General features: G+C 38.1%; 1 protein-coding gene across 1 annotated transcript in view; it reads right to left on the bottom strand.

Annotated features, from left to right (window-relative positions):
- Positions 1-14,900, bottom strand: part of LOC124119714 (glypican-6-like) — a 109,139-nt gene extending 94,239 nt beyond the window's left edge. The window contains exon 1 of the mRNA XM_046482317.2: positions 14,335-14,900. Coding sequence (XP_046338273.1) covers positions 14,335-14,506 — 172 coding nt within the window. The 5' untranslated portion in view covers positions 14,507-14,900. The remainder of the gene's footprint in view (positions 1-14,334) is intronic.
- Positions 14,901-16,961: the final 2,061 nt, after the last annotated feature.

The following is a 16,961-nucleotide window of genomic DNA, read 5'->3' as shown; positions in this document are numbered from 1 at the left end:
GGGAGACAGATACTGTCTGACAATATTGTAATAAGAGGATGATTCTTTTAACATGTGTTTCATTTCAAATCTGCAATATTCATAGTGATGAAAGTCTCATGGGATTTTTTTTATAAAATGATGCTAATAAGCTTGTAGTAAAAACACAAGACTTAAATCAGTCTGCATAATGGCATGATTCTTGACAGGGAAAATACAGTTCCCAAAATATGATACACGATTCCACTAAAATTACAATTTGATGGGACTGCAACATTTTTATGTCTCATTTTGAAACAGCCACATCTCTTCCTTGCTGAACGTATTTATTTGCTCCTAAAACGTCAACCATAAATCGCGTTTCAAACTTTTTCAGTCGGAGTCCAAATTAATCCTATGCCTCTGTCACTCTATCCAACAAAGACGAGAATCTCTTCCTTCAGCCAACAAAGAGTTCCAATGCAACCGTTTAACACACAGTCTCTACTGTACGACCAGCGTTGATTTAGCGCCCTCTATTGATGAATGGAGATGAGTCATGTGCAGTAATTATGTGAACTAGTTCGGAGTCCGACAATTTCATGATTCCAATATTCGGCCACTTCCCCGCCTGTCAAATACTAATCTCTGTGGACGAATTTTGAGGTTTTGAGTGACCAGTCAGGATTCTCGATTGTCATTTATGGTAAATTTGAATCTTGTCTAATGGTTCATGAATGTTAACCATTTTGGATTTGAAAATGTTAAATTTCTCTCTCCTTACACGCAATATTGAAGTAAGTGTTTATGTTAGGAAACACTTTCTTGAAAGGATCTACTAAGGTGTAAAATGTATGTGGCCATCAACAGATAATAATCAAATTCGATTATCTGCCAGAACAGATTTCATTGGGTTTAAAAAGCTAAATAGTGAAGAAAACTATATGAATTGCACACTGAAGATCAGTGATAACACCAGGGCCCACTTGCACAAAGCGATCTTAGCGCTACGATTGTCGCAAGTCAGTGTTAAAGAATGGGAGTTACGATCGACTTAGCGCTAAGATCACTTTGTCGAAACGGGGCCCTGGTCCCACTTGCACAAAGCGATCTTAGCTACGACTATTGTAAGCCAATGTTAAAGTATGGTAGTTACGATCATCTTAGCGCTGAAATAGCTTTGTGCAAGTGGGCCCTGGTGTTGAGAAAAGGGTAGGTATGTCTGGCGCCTGCCACATATGCAATTTACAAGAAAAAGTAACTGAGAGCAAGGAAAATCTACACGTAATGTAAAACAGGGCTGTATTATATACGCTGTATACTTGCATAAAGCATGCAGTAAATAAACTGAAATACCCAGACAAATCAAATCCCAAGCATATGAAAATGCTATTGAAATAAAACTAATGCATAGATTACAACTGTTTGATAAAACGTTACGTATTAGCCGATCATTAACGAGAATTACATTCGGTAAAACATGAGTACACTACTATTCATTTGGTCTTAAATGATTTACAGGGATTGTTACAAAACAAAAAATTAAAATACCAAATGTGGGTAGAAAAACATTAAGTATCTACTTAAAATCAAACCCATGGGTAAAATACCCGCGTAACCAAATGCTATGTAGAGCTCTGAAAAAATATAAATATTTCTGACCTTACAATGTCATTGATTACGACACCATCAGACACAAAATGCATCTCATAACACAACAATTGGTTGCCAAAAAGCAAAAGAACATGATTTAATGTTAAAACTGCTGCAAGACTACCAACAGCCCCACTGAACGAATTCAGGACACAAAACCTTATGTAAATGCAATGATAAACCCAGCCACCATGGGACCTGTATCACAAGGTGGAAACAACCATTCACCCTGCACCCTGCTATTTGGGACCATAGCCCACAGCCTGGCTGGAAGTCATCGAAACAAGGCATTGTGAGTTCCAACACAACCACATTGGCTTTTTCAGTGGCACAGCATGGGAACTAGGCTAACATGTTCCTGTTCCTGCTAGTGTGATGGAGGAACGATCGCATAGCTCCATCATGGACAACAACCACAGAATGCATGTTGAGCAACTGCTTTGATTTTGAATCTCACATTTCTTGTAAACAGGTCTGTTTTTGAGTTTAAATTTAACATTTACATAACCTAAAATAAATAATTTGAAAGTTACCAGAGAGGAAATTTGAAAAAGTATCCGCTCATATTTCGCAAAAATATTTAAACATACACACGGAACTGCCTTCCATTGATAAATGCTTCATAGAGAGAATTTTAAGTATTTATTACTCTCTATCCGCCAATGGAGGATCAAGTTTGAATGTAAGACGTCCAGAGTAGGGTTGACGCCCTTTTAGCAGGAACATACAAAGCAGCTGGAGACCCAGCTGTAGGGATTACAGAAGCAACTGGCATGCTGTTACAGTCTGCAGAATCAAACCAGGAACACCACATGACATGCAATGTCTGCTAGGCCATCCCACTTTGCCTAAGGGGGATATCTATTTCAGCTGAAAGCAAAGTTCTTCCAAGCCAGGTCTGTTAATAAAACAAGCAACTCTAGAACATGTTGAATGAGGTCTGCTGCCCAATTTGGAAGCCACCAGCCAGATAGGAATGGGGAAATCTTGATAAGACACAGGCTTGCCCCAGACCAATTCATTTGTTTCTTACAAGATGGCGGCTGACCTGGAGGTTTCCGTAGCGATAGGTTAGCTGCCATCTGGTGGCCAGGACTGAAACTACATATTCTAAACCTCCCACAGGCCCATGTAATTCAAGCTGACTATATCAGGTTTTTCAAAGGAATTTGGATTTTATTTCACCTATATTTGAATAGATATTGCCTAATGGATTTCTTGGTTTGAACTGAACGTACAATTTAAGACAATGGAAACAGTTGCAGTTCTTTGACATAGTTCATGATCCATTATTCATATTCATGTTTGACAGCAACACATCTTGAAATAATTTATAGCTAACAGATCATATATCTTACTATTTAAATGCATTAACTGTCTCATGCACAGGACCAGTTTCACTGCTCAGATCTGGAGTCTGGCAGAATAATGACGCACAAATACTCCTTCATATTCCAAACAATGGAGGCTAATTAACAGCTATTATTCAATGACTTGTCATTATAGTCATTGTTGTGTACAAAAAGATGATATTTCCCTTACAATTTATTATGACTAAGTCAAGTCATCACATTTATTGTTGCTTTAAACAATATTTTTCTTATAACTCATTTAACAATTTTAAGTGGCATTTTTTTATTCTGTGATAGTCAATGTCTAGGTGATATTTTCCTCACAACTCCTTCAAAAATGATAATTTCTTTGTTAATGTCCTGTGGTTGTATTCATTATTGCTTAACAAAAAGGTGATGTTTTCCTCACAACTCATTCAAAAGCAAAATGTGCTATATGCATCATTGTGTACAACAAGCAAGCAAGCTGTAAAGAGAAAGCTTAACTATCCACCAAAAATCCCAATCTTTATTATTCCACCATGTCTTGAACACATCACTGCCAAGAAAACAGATTCCAAGACACCCTGCGGGGCCAAGGAGGGGGTGCATGTACTGACATAAGGTCGTTGAGAGCATAAAACTAAGGGGTTATTTTAAGACCACACTAAACAAGTCATAATTTGCACATTACAACCCTGAGTGGGTGACGCTCACGCACACGTTCATTCTTCCCGGGCTAATTGATACATACATGTCATTGTGTTTGTTCACCCAGACCAATCAGGTGTGAAATGGCAACAAAGACCCTCCTTGGGTTTCCTGCCAAATCCACCAAAACGAGAAGAAGGGCCTGCAGAGGTGTGTTAATTGCAAATTTAAGCATTGATGGCGTGTTAACATTACCTGAGCCCCAGTCCCAACTCCCAGAGTTGGATCAGTGTCTCAGGTAGGTCAAGGTGGAAAATTTTAATCAGGGATCATTAGTCTTCTAAAGATTAGGATTACTGAGGCCTTGGGAAACAGCTGGTGACAATGGCAAGATATGCAATGATTAGATCTAGCACTGGCAGCCTTTGTCCCTTCCTATTAGAGAGAATGTGTCCAGATAACAATTTTCCAGTCTCGTTCTGTACAAGCATATTTTCAACTTAAAAAAGACAGCAAAAACCTTTCTGATATTTAGCATAAATGTGAACAACAAAATTCTTATAAATGTAGTTTCTTGAGGATTTATTCAAAATTGTGATGTCTCCTTTACAGATCACTCAAGGGGGTGAGTGAGAATGGTTTTGTGCCGCTTTTAGCAATATTCCAGCAATATCAGGGTTGGGGACACCAGAAATGGGCTTCATTCATTGTACCCATGTCGGGAATCAAACCGGGTCTTCAAGTGAACGCTTTAACCACTAGGCTACCATGCCGCTTCCACTTGAGAGAATTATATTCTGTTTATTGTCATGTGCTACACATGGATAGACATGGCCACTAGTATGTAAGTCCATGACTTTCCAAGAGCCTACTTATTTCTTATCCAAATCTAGCCATTGATTCATAAACCAGTGGTCTGAATGGAGCTGACCCATGGTGTCTACTCTTGTGTAACTTTACGTGTTTTGCAGTCCAAATTACATTTTGACCAATGACAGTACTGTAAAGTGTGAATTCTGAAAAACTTATGTCAGGGATATGAAAGATCTGACAACAAATATGTGTTTGACTGGCAAAATTGCCTTTTACCAGTTGCTGAAGACCTATTCTAACCCGATCTTCTGAGGGACTGTTAATTTCAGTGATTTTGCAAGAGACAATCATGAATGGCATTAGGACATTTTCATTATTTGATCAAGTTTTGATTGGACTTATTTCTCATTACCAAATTTGTACATAACATTCATGACACTTAGGATGACAATCAGTTAGTGTCCTAGAAAATGAAAAAATTTGAAACCAGAATTTAAAATTTCCAAAACCTTCTACCGTGGCCAAATAATTTATTTTTAAGCTAGAGAAATGTCATCAGAAATATATTTACATCAGCAAGTACAAACAAAGTACATACAACACATTTTCAGAGCAGATAGAATTTTGCTGACTTGACATATTCCGAGTCCAAACCTCTGATGTATAATTCATGTTTCAAGTGCCTGAACTCATTCAGACTACACACCAACCACGCCATTAATCAAGGACAGGATTTGAATGTTTAACCACTCCACAGACTGGACATGCCGAGCCTCCCAAAGTCACACCTGACTGTGACCTCCACGTCAAGGTGGCGCTGTGGTCACTTCATCATGTGACAAGCACATCAGCTACCTCTGACATTTGTCAATGTGTTATTATATTTGTTGTTCATATTTCAAATTGACATTTGCTTGTTCATGTTGTTATAGATAATTGTGGAACATCCGCTGAGAAACAACGTTCTGTGTCGGAAGTGAACTTAATATTTCAATCAAGTAAGTTTGTTAGTTTGTGTGTTGTTTAACGCCACACTCAGCGATATTCCAGCTATATGACAGCGGTCAGTAAATAAATGAGTCTGGACCAGACAATCCAGTGATTGACATCATGAGCATCGATCCACGCAATTTGGATAGATGACATGCATCAACCAAGTCAGTGAGCCTGACCACCCGATCCCGTTAGTCGCCTCTTATACGACAAGCATAGTCGCCTTTTACAGCTAGCATGGGTTGCTGAGGACCCATTCTACCCCGGGTCTTCAAGTCCCATTAAGTAAGTAATTGTTTCACATTCCAAAGACAATGCAGCCAAAAAAGCAGGTTTATTTCACTGGCATAGCTCCATTTAGTTTTCACTTATTTTTATCTGAACTGATCACTGACAGCATTGGAAAAAAATATGATTTCTGTATCATGGACTACAAAAAATCCACAAAACAAAACATGAAAAAATAAACTGATAATTTTGTCATGTTCGTAGCAGCAAATGATAATAGTTTAATCTATTCATTTTCGCACTGAAACATATACAGTAAGTGTACTGTTTCCACCCAATGGCAATGAATCACGTGAAATCATTCTGCTAGATAAGTCACGAAACTTGAAAAGATCTGCAATGGTGAATATCATGTATATAAATTGGCAACACTAATACTGTTATCATTTACAAACATTTACATTAAGTGTTAATTCTATCCAGGAAAATTGGGATTTATGTAGACAGCTGGAAGTTTGTTTTTATGTTGTCACTGTGCAAGGTTAAAGCAATGGCAAGCTCAGCCATGCTGCCAAGAATGATTTACTGGGCAAGTTCAACAAATTATCTTCTCAATATCTCTAGAAAAGGCACCAGTCTGTTCTGCCTTTAAAAATCTGACGGTTTCCAGTTAATTAATGACTGTTGAATAACCCAAAAAATGTTAAACAAAGAAATAAAAATATAACAAAGAAATAAATAATAAATAATTACAATACATACTGCAACAAGCAATAAGCAAGAACAGGTTTATGAAATGTATATATGGCAATTCTTTTATTAGTGTGTTTTGTCTAACGTCCCTGTCAGCAATATTCCAGCTATATGACGATGTGCTGTAACTATTCAAGTCTGGACCAGACAAACCCGGGAAAGATATTGTTGGCAATGATCCACACCATCAGGGTACCATGACACATCATCAACCAAGTCACGGAGTCTGACCTCCCTATCCACTAAGTCGCCTCTTACGACCAGCGTGGTTGTATATAAATGGATTCATCAACACATCATTGACTGCCCTAGTGCGTCAAGGAATCACAGGGAATAACACAACTGACCAATCAAATTTCAGTTCTTAGACGGGGCAATTTGAAGTTTTTTAAACAGGAGAGCATATTGAATTTGAATTTTTGTGTGTGCAGATAGACAAGTGTGTACAAGTGTATTTCATTGATTTCAATACTAAAGAGGTATTTTTGGGTCTGTGTTATTTTTAAAAAATGTGTGGGCTAAAACCCAACAAACCACCTCTGTCCTGGATTTGCCACTGATCATAACCTCAAACAGTCACAAATCTGTTAAAACTTTGGGAGCCATGACAGTCACAGAACAGCTGTCCCTTTGATCAATGTGTGGAAAGGACAAGAAGAAGAGAGAGATAAGCCACAAAAAACAACACACATGACGATCCAAGATCCAAGCTGTGTCCCTGGTCAAGGATACATCATAATTCATATATACCGAACAAAAAAGGTTAGAGATCATGAACCTTTTCAGCCGCCATTTCTTTGCAATGAAGACAGCGCAGACAATTTTACAGAAACAACCCAAAAAATATTCATGATCCCTAACATATTTTAGAGACACAATTGTCCTGAACTGGCATGAACCCTTCATATGTATGTTTGTTTGTCAGTGAGCCTGACCACTTGATCCTGTTAGTCGCCTCTTACGACAAGCATAGCATCCTTTTATGGTTGCTGAAGACGTATTCTACCCCGGATCTTCACAGGGCCATACGCCTTGCTCGGTGGTACCTGCCTTGGGTCACTTGAAGCCTGGTGTCACTGTCAGTGCTGGCTAAAATTGTGCTTGCATTGTGTAACCTAACTGTATGCATGTCATCTTGACAGATACATCATCGCTCAAGATATCAACCACTGGTTTGTAAGCAATTGTTAGGTCCAATGTTAAGGTATACCAAGGGCCAATAGAATTTCAGGCTATTAGGGAAGCGCGCTTAAATATTATCACTATCTGGGGTTATACTGGTATTATATTTCAGGTTAATTTGTATTCATGACAGGACTTATATGTGGAATATTGTTGCAACGTAAAACAACATCCACTCACTCTCCAAAACCTTTAAAAACAAAAAATATTTTGAAGTGGATGCCATGTGTGTCTTAATTTCATATCCAGGTATCAGCATTTCGGTGAATATTTTTTTATCACGGTTGTAGCGATTTTGCCTATTTTGCCTACTTGTTATGTATTATTATCTGTAGATATACGTTCTAATGTATGGACTATGAATAACTGTTCTAACATGACTAGCAGCAAGTTCTAGACTAGTATCTTAGTGGCTTACCACTGCTGAAGTTGGAGACTGTTTCAATATAAAGAAAATTCTGAAAGATTTCATGACTTAATTAGTCTATTCTACCTCAGTTAGACTATCATACAGTCCCCATGAAATTAAGTTACATAAAAGGTTAAATAATATTTCTGTAACAGGACCCATGGGTGTTTAGAAACCTTCAAGTCTCCTGATGTCAGGTGAGCTGAAGTGGGGATGAGTATACCGTATTCGATGTAATAACCGCCCAGGGCGCTCTCAAAATTAGAAATAGGGGGCTCTTATTTTATTACTATTTTGGTGAAAAAACATAAATTTCGTTGTTTATGCTGACGCCTGAAATGTTTATGTACGGCAGATATATTTTTCCAGATTTTAATTGCCCATAATGAAGGGTGCATATAACACAGGAGTGCGTATTGTGCGCGAATAAATAAGTCTTGTGTACATTGATCAATCCGAAGGGGTGCTAATTGGGATTGTTCACTAGCCAATATATTAGCAAATATCGCCGTGGGCGCTTATTAGAGCAGGGCGCTTATTACGTCGAATACGGTAGTCTGACGGTGCCGAGGTGGTGATGAGGGGTGGAATGGGGCAGACTGTTTTATTGAATGTGTGCTCTGGGGTCTGTAACCAAAGACAGTACCTCTGTGGGCCAGTGACATGCACAGACTTGACCCGAGCTGCCTTCACCAGCGAAGGGTCATCTCCATGAGACATTGTTCAAGGGTGATCTGTCTTTGTTTGGAGGGTCAGAGGTCTTCCTGGCTCCCTCCCACACCCCAGGACCCGGTCACGTGTGACCTGTCTGTCCCCCATGACACCTGCTGGTCAAGCCGAGATACATGGTAGTGTCGTAGATTATCTTATTGAAATAATTGCTGGTGGGGACAGCGGTCAAAGGGATGAAGCTTTGAGACACGCATCTGTGAATCTGAAAAATGTTTTTCAGTGGGAACCTAGTTTTCTGGACGTTGATAAAGTAACAGTTGCCAAAATGCCAAACATTAATTACTGACTTGCCAGCTTCCAGACACATCACTATACATGTTCATTCAACTTCAATAAAATGTGGGTTTCTGGTTACCTTTATCACGTTTATCTGGAACTCTCTCAACCTTTCCACTCATTTGGCAGGAGTTGCAGAATGGCTTTTATCACCATTAGTATAAGTGTTTTGCAACCTGTGAAAACCTGGGTTAGTATTGGTCTTAAGCAACCCATGTCTGTTTTAAAGAGGAGACTATGCTTGTCGTAAGAGGCGACTAATGGAATCGGGTGGTCAGGCTTGGAAATACACATAAATATATTTGTTTCTGAATGAAACTGGGTAGGTTCCCAACCTGTGTTGTTGTAAGAGGTAACTTGATCAGATGGCAAAACTTGGTTCATTGTCTAATGGAACCAATGTCTTAGGATGTTGCTTATAATATTGACCATTGGTTTGTCTGGTCCTGAATCAAATATTAACAGGCCCCCTTCATATAATGAAATGATGCTGAGTGTAATTTTCAGATTTCCTATTATTTTCACAATGACAAAAATGTCAACTAATGTCAACAAAATGTGAAAAAAATGTGTTGAAACAAAACATGACAAGTAGTGTCATATCATGCCCTGGATCGAAGATGTAGCAAGTTGATAAGTTCTCAATGTCTTACATCAAATCTCTTTGTAAGACTCCACATGAACGGATGTGTTCGGACTTGGTCAACCATTCATGCTAAAGAGCATAATCAAAACATGTTCGCAACATTTTCATTGCAATTTTATGTCCTGATCATCCCATTAGCATTTCATAAACTTGAAAACGATTGGCTTTTTATCAGGGGAGATTTTGTAAACAATTTGTAGCTAGTTGGGTCACTGATTGCATAAATATACAGTCGGAGTAATAAATATTCTATCATGTTCAAGAAGAAATAATTCAAGAGTAAATGTGAGCATTGGGCCTTGCAATCACACATACACAGGAGTGAGTATTTTTCCGGGGGACGAAGTCAGTGAATCGGAAGAGACAAGCCATACCCAAGCTTTGAAGTATCACTGCACTGAACATCCGTGACTCACGAAAGTGCTGCCCCCTACCATGTTTATACGCAATTAAAATGGGAAACACATCTTTCGAATACTTATGACTTCATTGAGAAAGAACTTCAAACGGTTTATGTTTATATAAAAGAAATTCTTGAATGCTTCCAATGTGCCGCAACTAAGCGACTTGTGATGGCGATATTTGAGGAAATTTACGATCAAATTAATTCATATTATGCAGCCTACTGGTAAAGAATGAATGCCACCTTGCCCTAAGTAACTGTCCATAACTGTCAGATAGTGTACAGTCATAACCACTGCGGCTTAACATACAAAAAGATATTCACGCTTATGCAAGTTTCAATCTTCCCTAAAAGCCATGAAACTACACAAATGAACATAAAGAAAAGTCCTTGCACTGAAAAGTCACAGTGTGATCAGTTAGCATTAGTTACAATATTACACCATTTATTTAGCCATGTTTTTTGTCTGTATCATATTTCTACTAACCTCCCTACCCCATTTTTTCACGACCCCCTAATAAAGGTAACACTTCATGACACCCACCCACCCCAACAAATGACCAGTCCCTGAGAAATATTCAAATTTATGATATGTTGTTTGAAAAAATAGAACTGTGTGACACTCACACTCTCCTCAATCTCACCAGCCTCTTATCAAATCGGGTGCAGAGACAGTCCCAGCTGTTGTTGTCTGGAAGGCGGGGTGTGATACTAATGGGATTTTCACTGTTATGCAACTTCCAGGGATGTGATATAATTCATATCACAATAGCTGAACCTTAATGTATAACAGCTTGCAATGTGGACTAACATGTTCTTACCACCAATCCAATTCCAAAATTTCCACTTTCCATCTATCTATAGCCCCATCCCCAACCCACAACACATACCCACTTTGCCCATCCCAAACAAGCACCTGCTTACTCGGTCCAACCTTTGAACATAGCATCACAGATTCTAGGATGATACAGGGTTGCTTCTCGGTGCTGTTGCTACCCCAAACTAGGGCAATATTCATGATAGACATCAGAGGTACAGTATGAAAAACAACTAGCATAGAACGAGTTCATTGTTGATCGTCAATTAGAATCAATGGATCCATTTACCTTGATAGCTCTCCATGATAAGGCTCAAATAGACATGTTCACGTAGAGAACACCCTTGCATATACTTTGTAAATATTACTTAACCAAAAGAATGTTCTTCATATCTTCATCCTTTAAAGCAAAGAAAATAACACCCCCAACACTTAATTTGAATTTCAAAGAAACCATAATTGCAGAGACAAAGCATCCACAGTCATCTCGTTATTGACACAATGTGTACCGAGTGTCAAAAATGATTAAATCTTTACGGGGAACACACAACCGTGCACAAGGACAATAGCCATTCCTACATCATGTTCACATATTGCTTATTTTGAAGTCAAATTTTACTATAAGAAGCAGTCACAAATGAATAGAACAAATAGAAAGGAATACCTCACATGGTGTCATGCAAGCACATGGTATTATCTGGCCCTGCTCACAGGCCAATATTCAGCCACATACCTGAATCAAATGTGAGTAAAAATTCCAAAATGGGAATGATATAGTTCCAATTAATGTTAATATTTATGACTGATGTGATGAGTTAGACAGGGTGTTACTTAAAACAGGACCAAAAAAGTGGATGTGGTTTAGTTTTTCATTATTGCATTGAAACAAATTTCATAATACCTCTGAAATTAAGAAAATACAAACCTTTAAAAAATAACAGTTCTGAACTAAAAAACATTTTTCCCCAATTTGCCTGCCAAGGGCACTTAGTTTTGTACCCTGGATATCTGGAGAATGCTCTATCAAGACATACAACAGTATAGATGGAAGGCTGTTATCTGCACAGAGAATAGTTTGGAAAGGAAGTCTGACATATTTGAGAACACTTGCACTGCATTGAAAGAAGGCAACGTCTCATTTGTCCCAACTGATACATAATAACAACAGAACCCCTCATCAAACTCCCATTTTTCAATCACACAACACAACAACAGCTGAGATGTAACAACTGACAACACTGAGTGTAGATAATTCTTCTCTAGGGCAGAAAACACACACCCGATTAACCCTTTACATATTGTCTACTCCCATAAATTCTGCAACATTAGCATGTGACAGAAGGAATCAAAGCTCGGTCTTTGTAATCGTCAAGCAATAAATTACTGTACTAAACATGCACAACAGTGCACACAGAGGCTTAGGATTCCACAAGGAGAAAACAATCAACTAGAAGGAGTACAATGTCGGGTTAACAACTGTTACCTAATATGAAGATTGATGATGAGTCTGTCCACTGGTCAACAATCTATCCTTGGTGTTTTCTAGTAGCCAAACACTTCACTTTTCAATAGATATGGTAATAGAACATCTTTGAACATGGACTAATCCAACGTAACAGAATTGAGACGAAAAATGGCAATCTGCAAGCGCTAATACTCAGTAATACTAATAGGCAAACAGATATTTAAATCAAACATACTTTTGGGTTAAACTGTCTGCACATGAGTTAACAGATATCAGAAATTATATTCAGCATAAATTTTGCGCAATCAGCTCCCCTACCATGCATCCATCATATCCAAAGCCAGGTTTTCAGTGCAAAAATCAAACACCTAATGGCACAGATGGAAGAAAAACATGCTGCTGTAGTCACTATAGAATATGTTCCCCGCAATTTGTATTCAAAGATCAAAGGGCTAGAGTTAGGGGTAACATACCCTACTGAACCCTAAGGATCTTAGAGAGACACGTAAATATTTTTTCTTGACGTTTATCAAGTTTTTATGATACTCTGAGCTGGCGAACAGATTTCGTACCAAATGTCTTAACAACGCTTATATATATGTTTTCAATTTCAGAAAGATAATTCAGCTAACAAAATTAAACAGTTTTGCTTTAGAATTATCAAAATAACAAAACAGAATCAGTCCTGACAAAGCTGTTACGAATTAAGGAGGGTCCTGTGATCATCAAGGTTTGAGCTAAAAATTAAAACCTAGGGCCCCCTAAATTTTTAACATCCAATGACAAGAAAACTGTTTTATCTATTTATTCATAGGCTTTGCATAGTTGAACTAGAATTTGATTATAACTGGTACTGCCAGTTAAAGATGCCAAAAAGGGTGGGGTGGAGTAACTGGAGAAACCAAGAAATTGTGTGGCATTAATTTCAAAAAATAGCTTCGAACCTTTTCAAAACAAAACAGCAAATCAGACTGGACACCTGGAGACAAAAGTCTGGACTGGAGGAAGTTGTTTTGGTGAGATGAACAAACTGGAGATGTGGCACATCAAAAGATTTAAAAAGGATAGAGAACAGATAAAATTCCCAACAAACTTAACCAAATACAGTCTATTTATCAGCTGAGGGTTTTTTAACTTCTTAAAGTTAATGAGTCACTTCGTTCCTGAATGTGAAATGTTGGCAGGATGGTTCAGTGGGAGAGAACCTGATAAGGTGGGCAAGACTGCGTATGTGAGGCAGAGGGATCATAAGCTATAACCAAATTCTTTAGACTCTCATAAAATCTAAGCTCAATTACCCCTCCAGACAACTACAACAGATATCATTATGGTTTAAGAAACATTTAACTAGCGCGCCTGTCTCAACCTACACAGCATATTGTAGGTGTTCTGTTTACAAAATACTAGGTTATTGAGTTTGTCAAAGGTGATTCATCCCTTATAAAAAAAGATGATGGATTAAAAAAAATGGTATTTTAAATATGGTCTAGTTTAATGCTTTTTACAAGCACCTCTATGTGAATTGAACTATCAGATTAAATGATAATAGTGTGACAGAAATAATATTTATAAAACTCAGTCAAAAGAGTACACTTCTTGCAAAAGGTGGATGCCAATTTTTCTGTTCCTTTGCGACCACTGAATCATTTAAGTTGCTCTTATGTGTGTAATATTAGGCACAATTAACTTAAATGATAAATGACCTCTCCTTGAAAGTAGAATCACGTCCGTTTGTTTTCATAACAGGCCTACTGTTGGTGCTAATAACCGAGGATACCCGCCTTCAAAATCATTTGGCCCGAGACTTTTACTTAACTAGATTTACATGTGATGAATTATGGTACTGATCGGATATGAGAATTTAGCAGAACGTACTGAGGGGAAACACTTGTCGATTTTCTCAATTTTAAGTTGTCACGGCAAGAAATCCCCCTGCTATCGTGATCCGAGACCAGCCTAGCAGACGAAACTGGTTGCTGCCTCGGTCAGATAATATCGACTCGTCACCACCTCCACTGTCTTACCTGTAACGGGACGCAAGGGAACTTGATCCCCATCCAAACCCTTTTCCGTGAACGCTCTTTTCACTTCTATACAAGCCATTTCGAAGCAGTGTCCATAACTGAGTAGAAGCCATAGTGCAATGGCACGAATACACCACGAAATACTGAAGGCCTGGTGTCCTTCGGCGGCCATTTTTTACTTCCAAATGTGTGCCGGGGAATTGAAGGGTCGTGGAATCTTCGGTTTCGACTTTGCTACCTCCTAATCAACAAATTCGTATTGATCATGACCACATCCCACTAGAATCCGTTGAAACACACGACATATTCAAGAAGATCTTGTCACAGGTTCTCCGAAATCCAAGAAACTCGTACACAATCTCCCCGTCGTACAAAGCTCGAGCTTTGTAACAATGTTTGTGTTCAGCTGTTCCTTTTTCCTCCTGCGGCAATAACCTACAGCATTAAAGAGATGCAGTAAATGATGACTATTCTATTTTACAATAGAAAAAGGAAGTATGTGCATCATATATACTTGAACATGTTTCATGTAACAACATTAGCTTCGACAGCGCTTACACTTATGTGACAATGTAAGAAAATGCCACTGTAAGAACTGTCAGGGAGGTAAACGCATCGGCTGAACCACCCTTGCCAAGCGGTCATGCAAAACCTCTTTTCATTGGTCGGTAGTTAAGCAAATCTCTCAGCCATTGGATTACTTTTATAGAGGTATGCGGCCATTCACACAATCAGACCAATAGGTTTATTGTTCAAGCCGAGGCCCGCGACAAAACACATACCGTTTCTACATCCCATTCACAATCACTATCAGACTGGTACGGTCGATAATTTTATAATCTTATCTATTGTTTGCTCAGTGATAGTTTATCGCTCGACTGTCTAAGATCTCTAAGAACGAGGGAGAGCTATTGTACGGGGTATCTAACTCAGACCGATAACTACAACCGGAGGCCATCATATCAGGTGGATGGGCAAATAATTTAATTACTTTCGGTTATCACTTACTTTGGGTATCAGTTTAGATACAATATAAGAATCAAAACTGATGGCATGGGAGTACCGTGCGTGTCTTTGTGTTATTTGACAACCTGGATAATTATTTTGAAATCCCTTGATATACACAAAGACATATATATACGATCATTGCCTGTGGATATTTTCCGAGCGTGTTGCCTTGTTTGAAACTACACGTTTAAAAGTATAGGTCATATTCAGTCATAATGGTGATTTGGAAAAACGGTCAGCGAAATAAATTCCAAAATCCACCCATCTGTCTCTATCTATCGATACAAATTGAATACAGCCACCTTTCTTGGTGTATCGTCACTGTTGCCTGTGCTGCCTGAGATTACGAACGTCAGGTTCTATTTCGGACGGATAATGTTTTCTCACATGTGTGAGAAGCATTTCTCACAGGGCGGAAATTACTCAGCACTGCCACGCCCCCTCCCTCGAACACGAGTCGCGAGCCGCAACCATGGCTACCCGACTTGTGCCGAGTCCTGATAGCTTGGTTGTGAAATTTCATTTACGTTTATTTTGTAACGTTGATTATATAAGTGTACTGTGAGATCCAACTGAGTAGAAACGTCTTAAATCATTGAGATTTAATTTGAAAGCAGTATTTTCATACCTTTCTTACAAAGAGTTTATCGTTTCTAAATATTTGTGTCCTAGCAAACATACATAACCATACTAGATTTATTTTTTCACTATGGAATAATATGGGTCTGTAAAATTAATTTAAAACAAAAATACAAGAAATATTCGCATTAATCTTGGAAACGCTCTAAAACGGCTTTTACTTTTAACGTGTGAGAGAACTTGTGTAAAAGTGTGTCACATAAGCTGTTCGTTAGATCTGGAATCAAAACAAGTCCACGAACGTTAGCGCCACATTTTCTGAGTTGTTTATTATAAAACACGAGATGTGTGTATTTCTTACAAAGTAGGTTTCTTTCCGCTGTGACGAAAATCAAGGTTCAGTTGCACCTACATAACACCACGCCCACGTAACGATGAAATCGACAATGATCGCATTAATCATAAGAATGGATTTTTCTCAAATAAATAAATAAATAAATAAATAAATAAATAAATAAATAAATAAATAAATAAATAAATAAATAAATAAATAAATAAATAAATAAGACAGATAAAAAATAAAATAAAATAAAATAACAAAATGTATTCAGGCGAATGTTTTGCTCCAATTAAATTACATTCAAACCAAATACAATCAGTTAATATCTCCAGACATTTCATTGCTGTGGTACTGTAATAAAACAGACGTCAACATAATGTATAGCGGCAACATTAGCAATTAGCGACCATTGTTAATGGCTATCAGTGCCAACAACGAGGCTGTGTCGCCAGGTGACAGCTCGCGCATACTAGTCCGTCGTTGTGGATTTGTCAATACTCGGGTAAGAAATTAGCCCTGCTATTGTCAGGATGTTTATAGCACCAGTGAATAAGGCTTCATTAGTAAACAGCAGCAACGTGTCGTGTTTATATCACGAAATAAATCTAAAAACAAACGGCGCAGATTGCTTTTAATCTATACATTGTTAATCGAACGAACATGTATTAATTATTCTTCAAACTGTAACGTAAATTTGTGT

This window comes from Haliotis rufescens, unplaced genomic scaffold, assembly GCF_023055435.1.
Source record: "Haliotis rufescens isolate VD_foot unplaced genomic scaffold, xgHalRufe1.0.p SCAF_9, whole genome shotgun sequence".
In the NCBI taxonomy this organism is placed as follows: Eukaryota; Metazoa; Mollusca; class Gastropoda; order Lepetellida; family Haliotidae; genus Haliotis; species Haliotis rufescens.
Note: the sequence above shows the minus strand (reverse complement) of the source record. Positions and strands in the feature narration are given on the sequence as shown.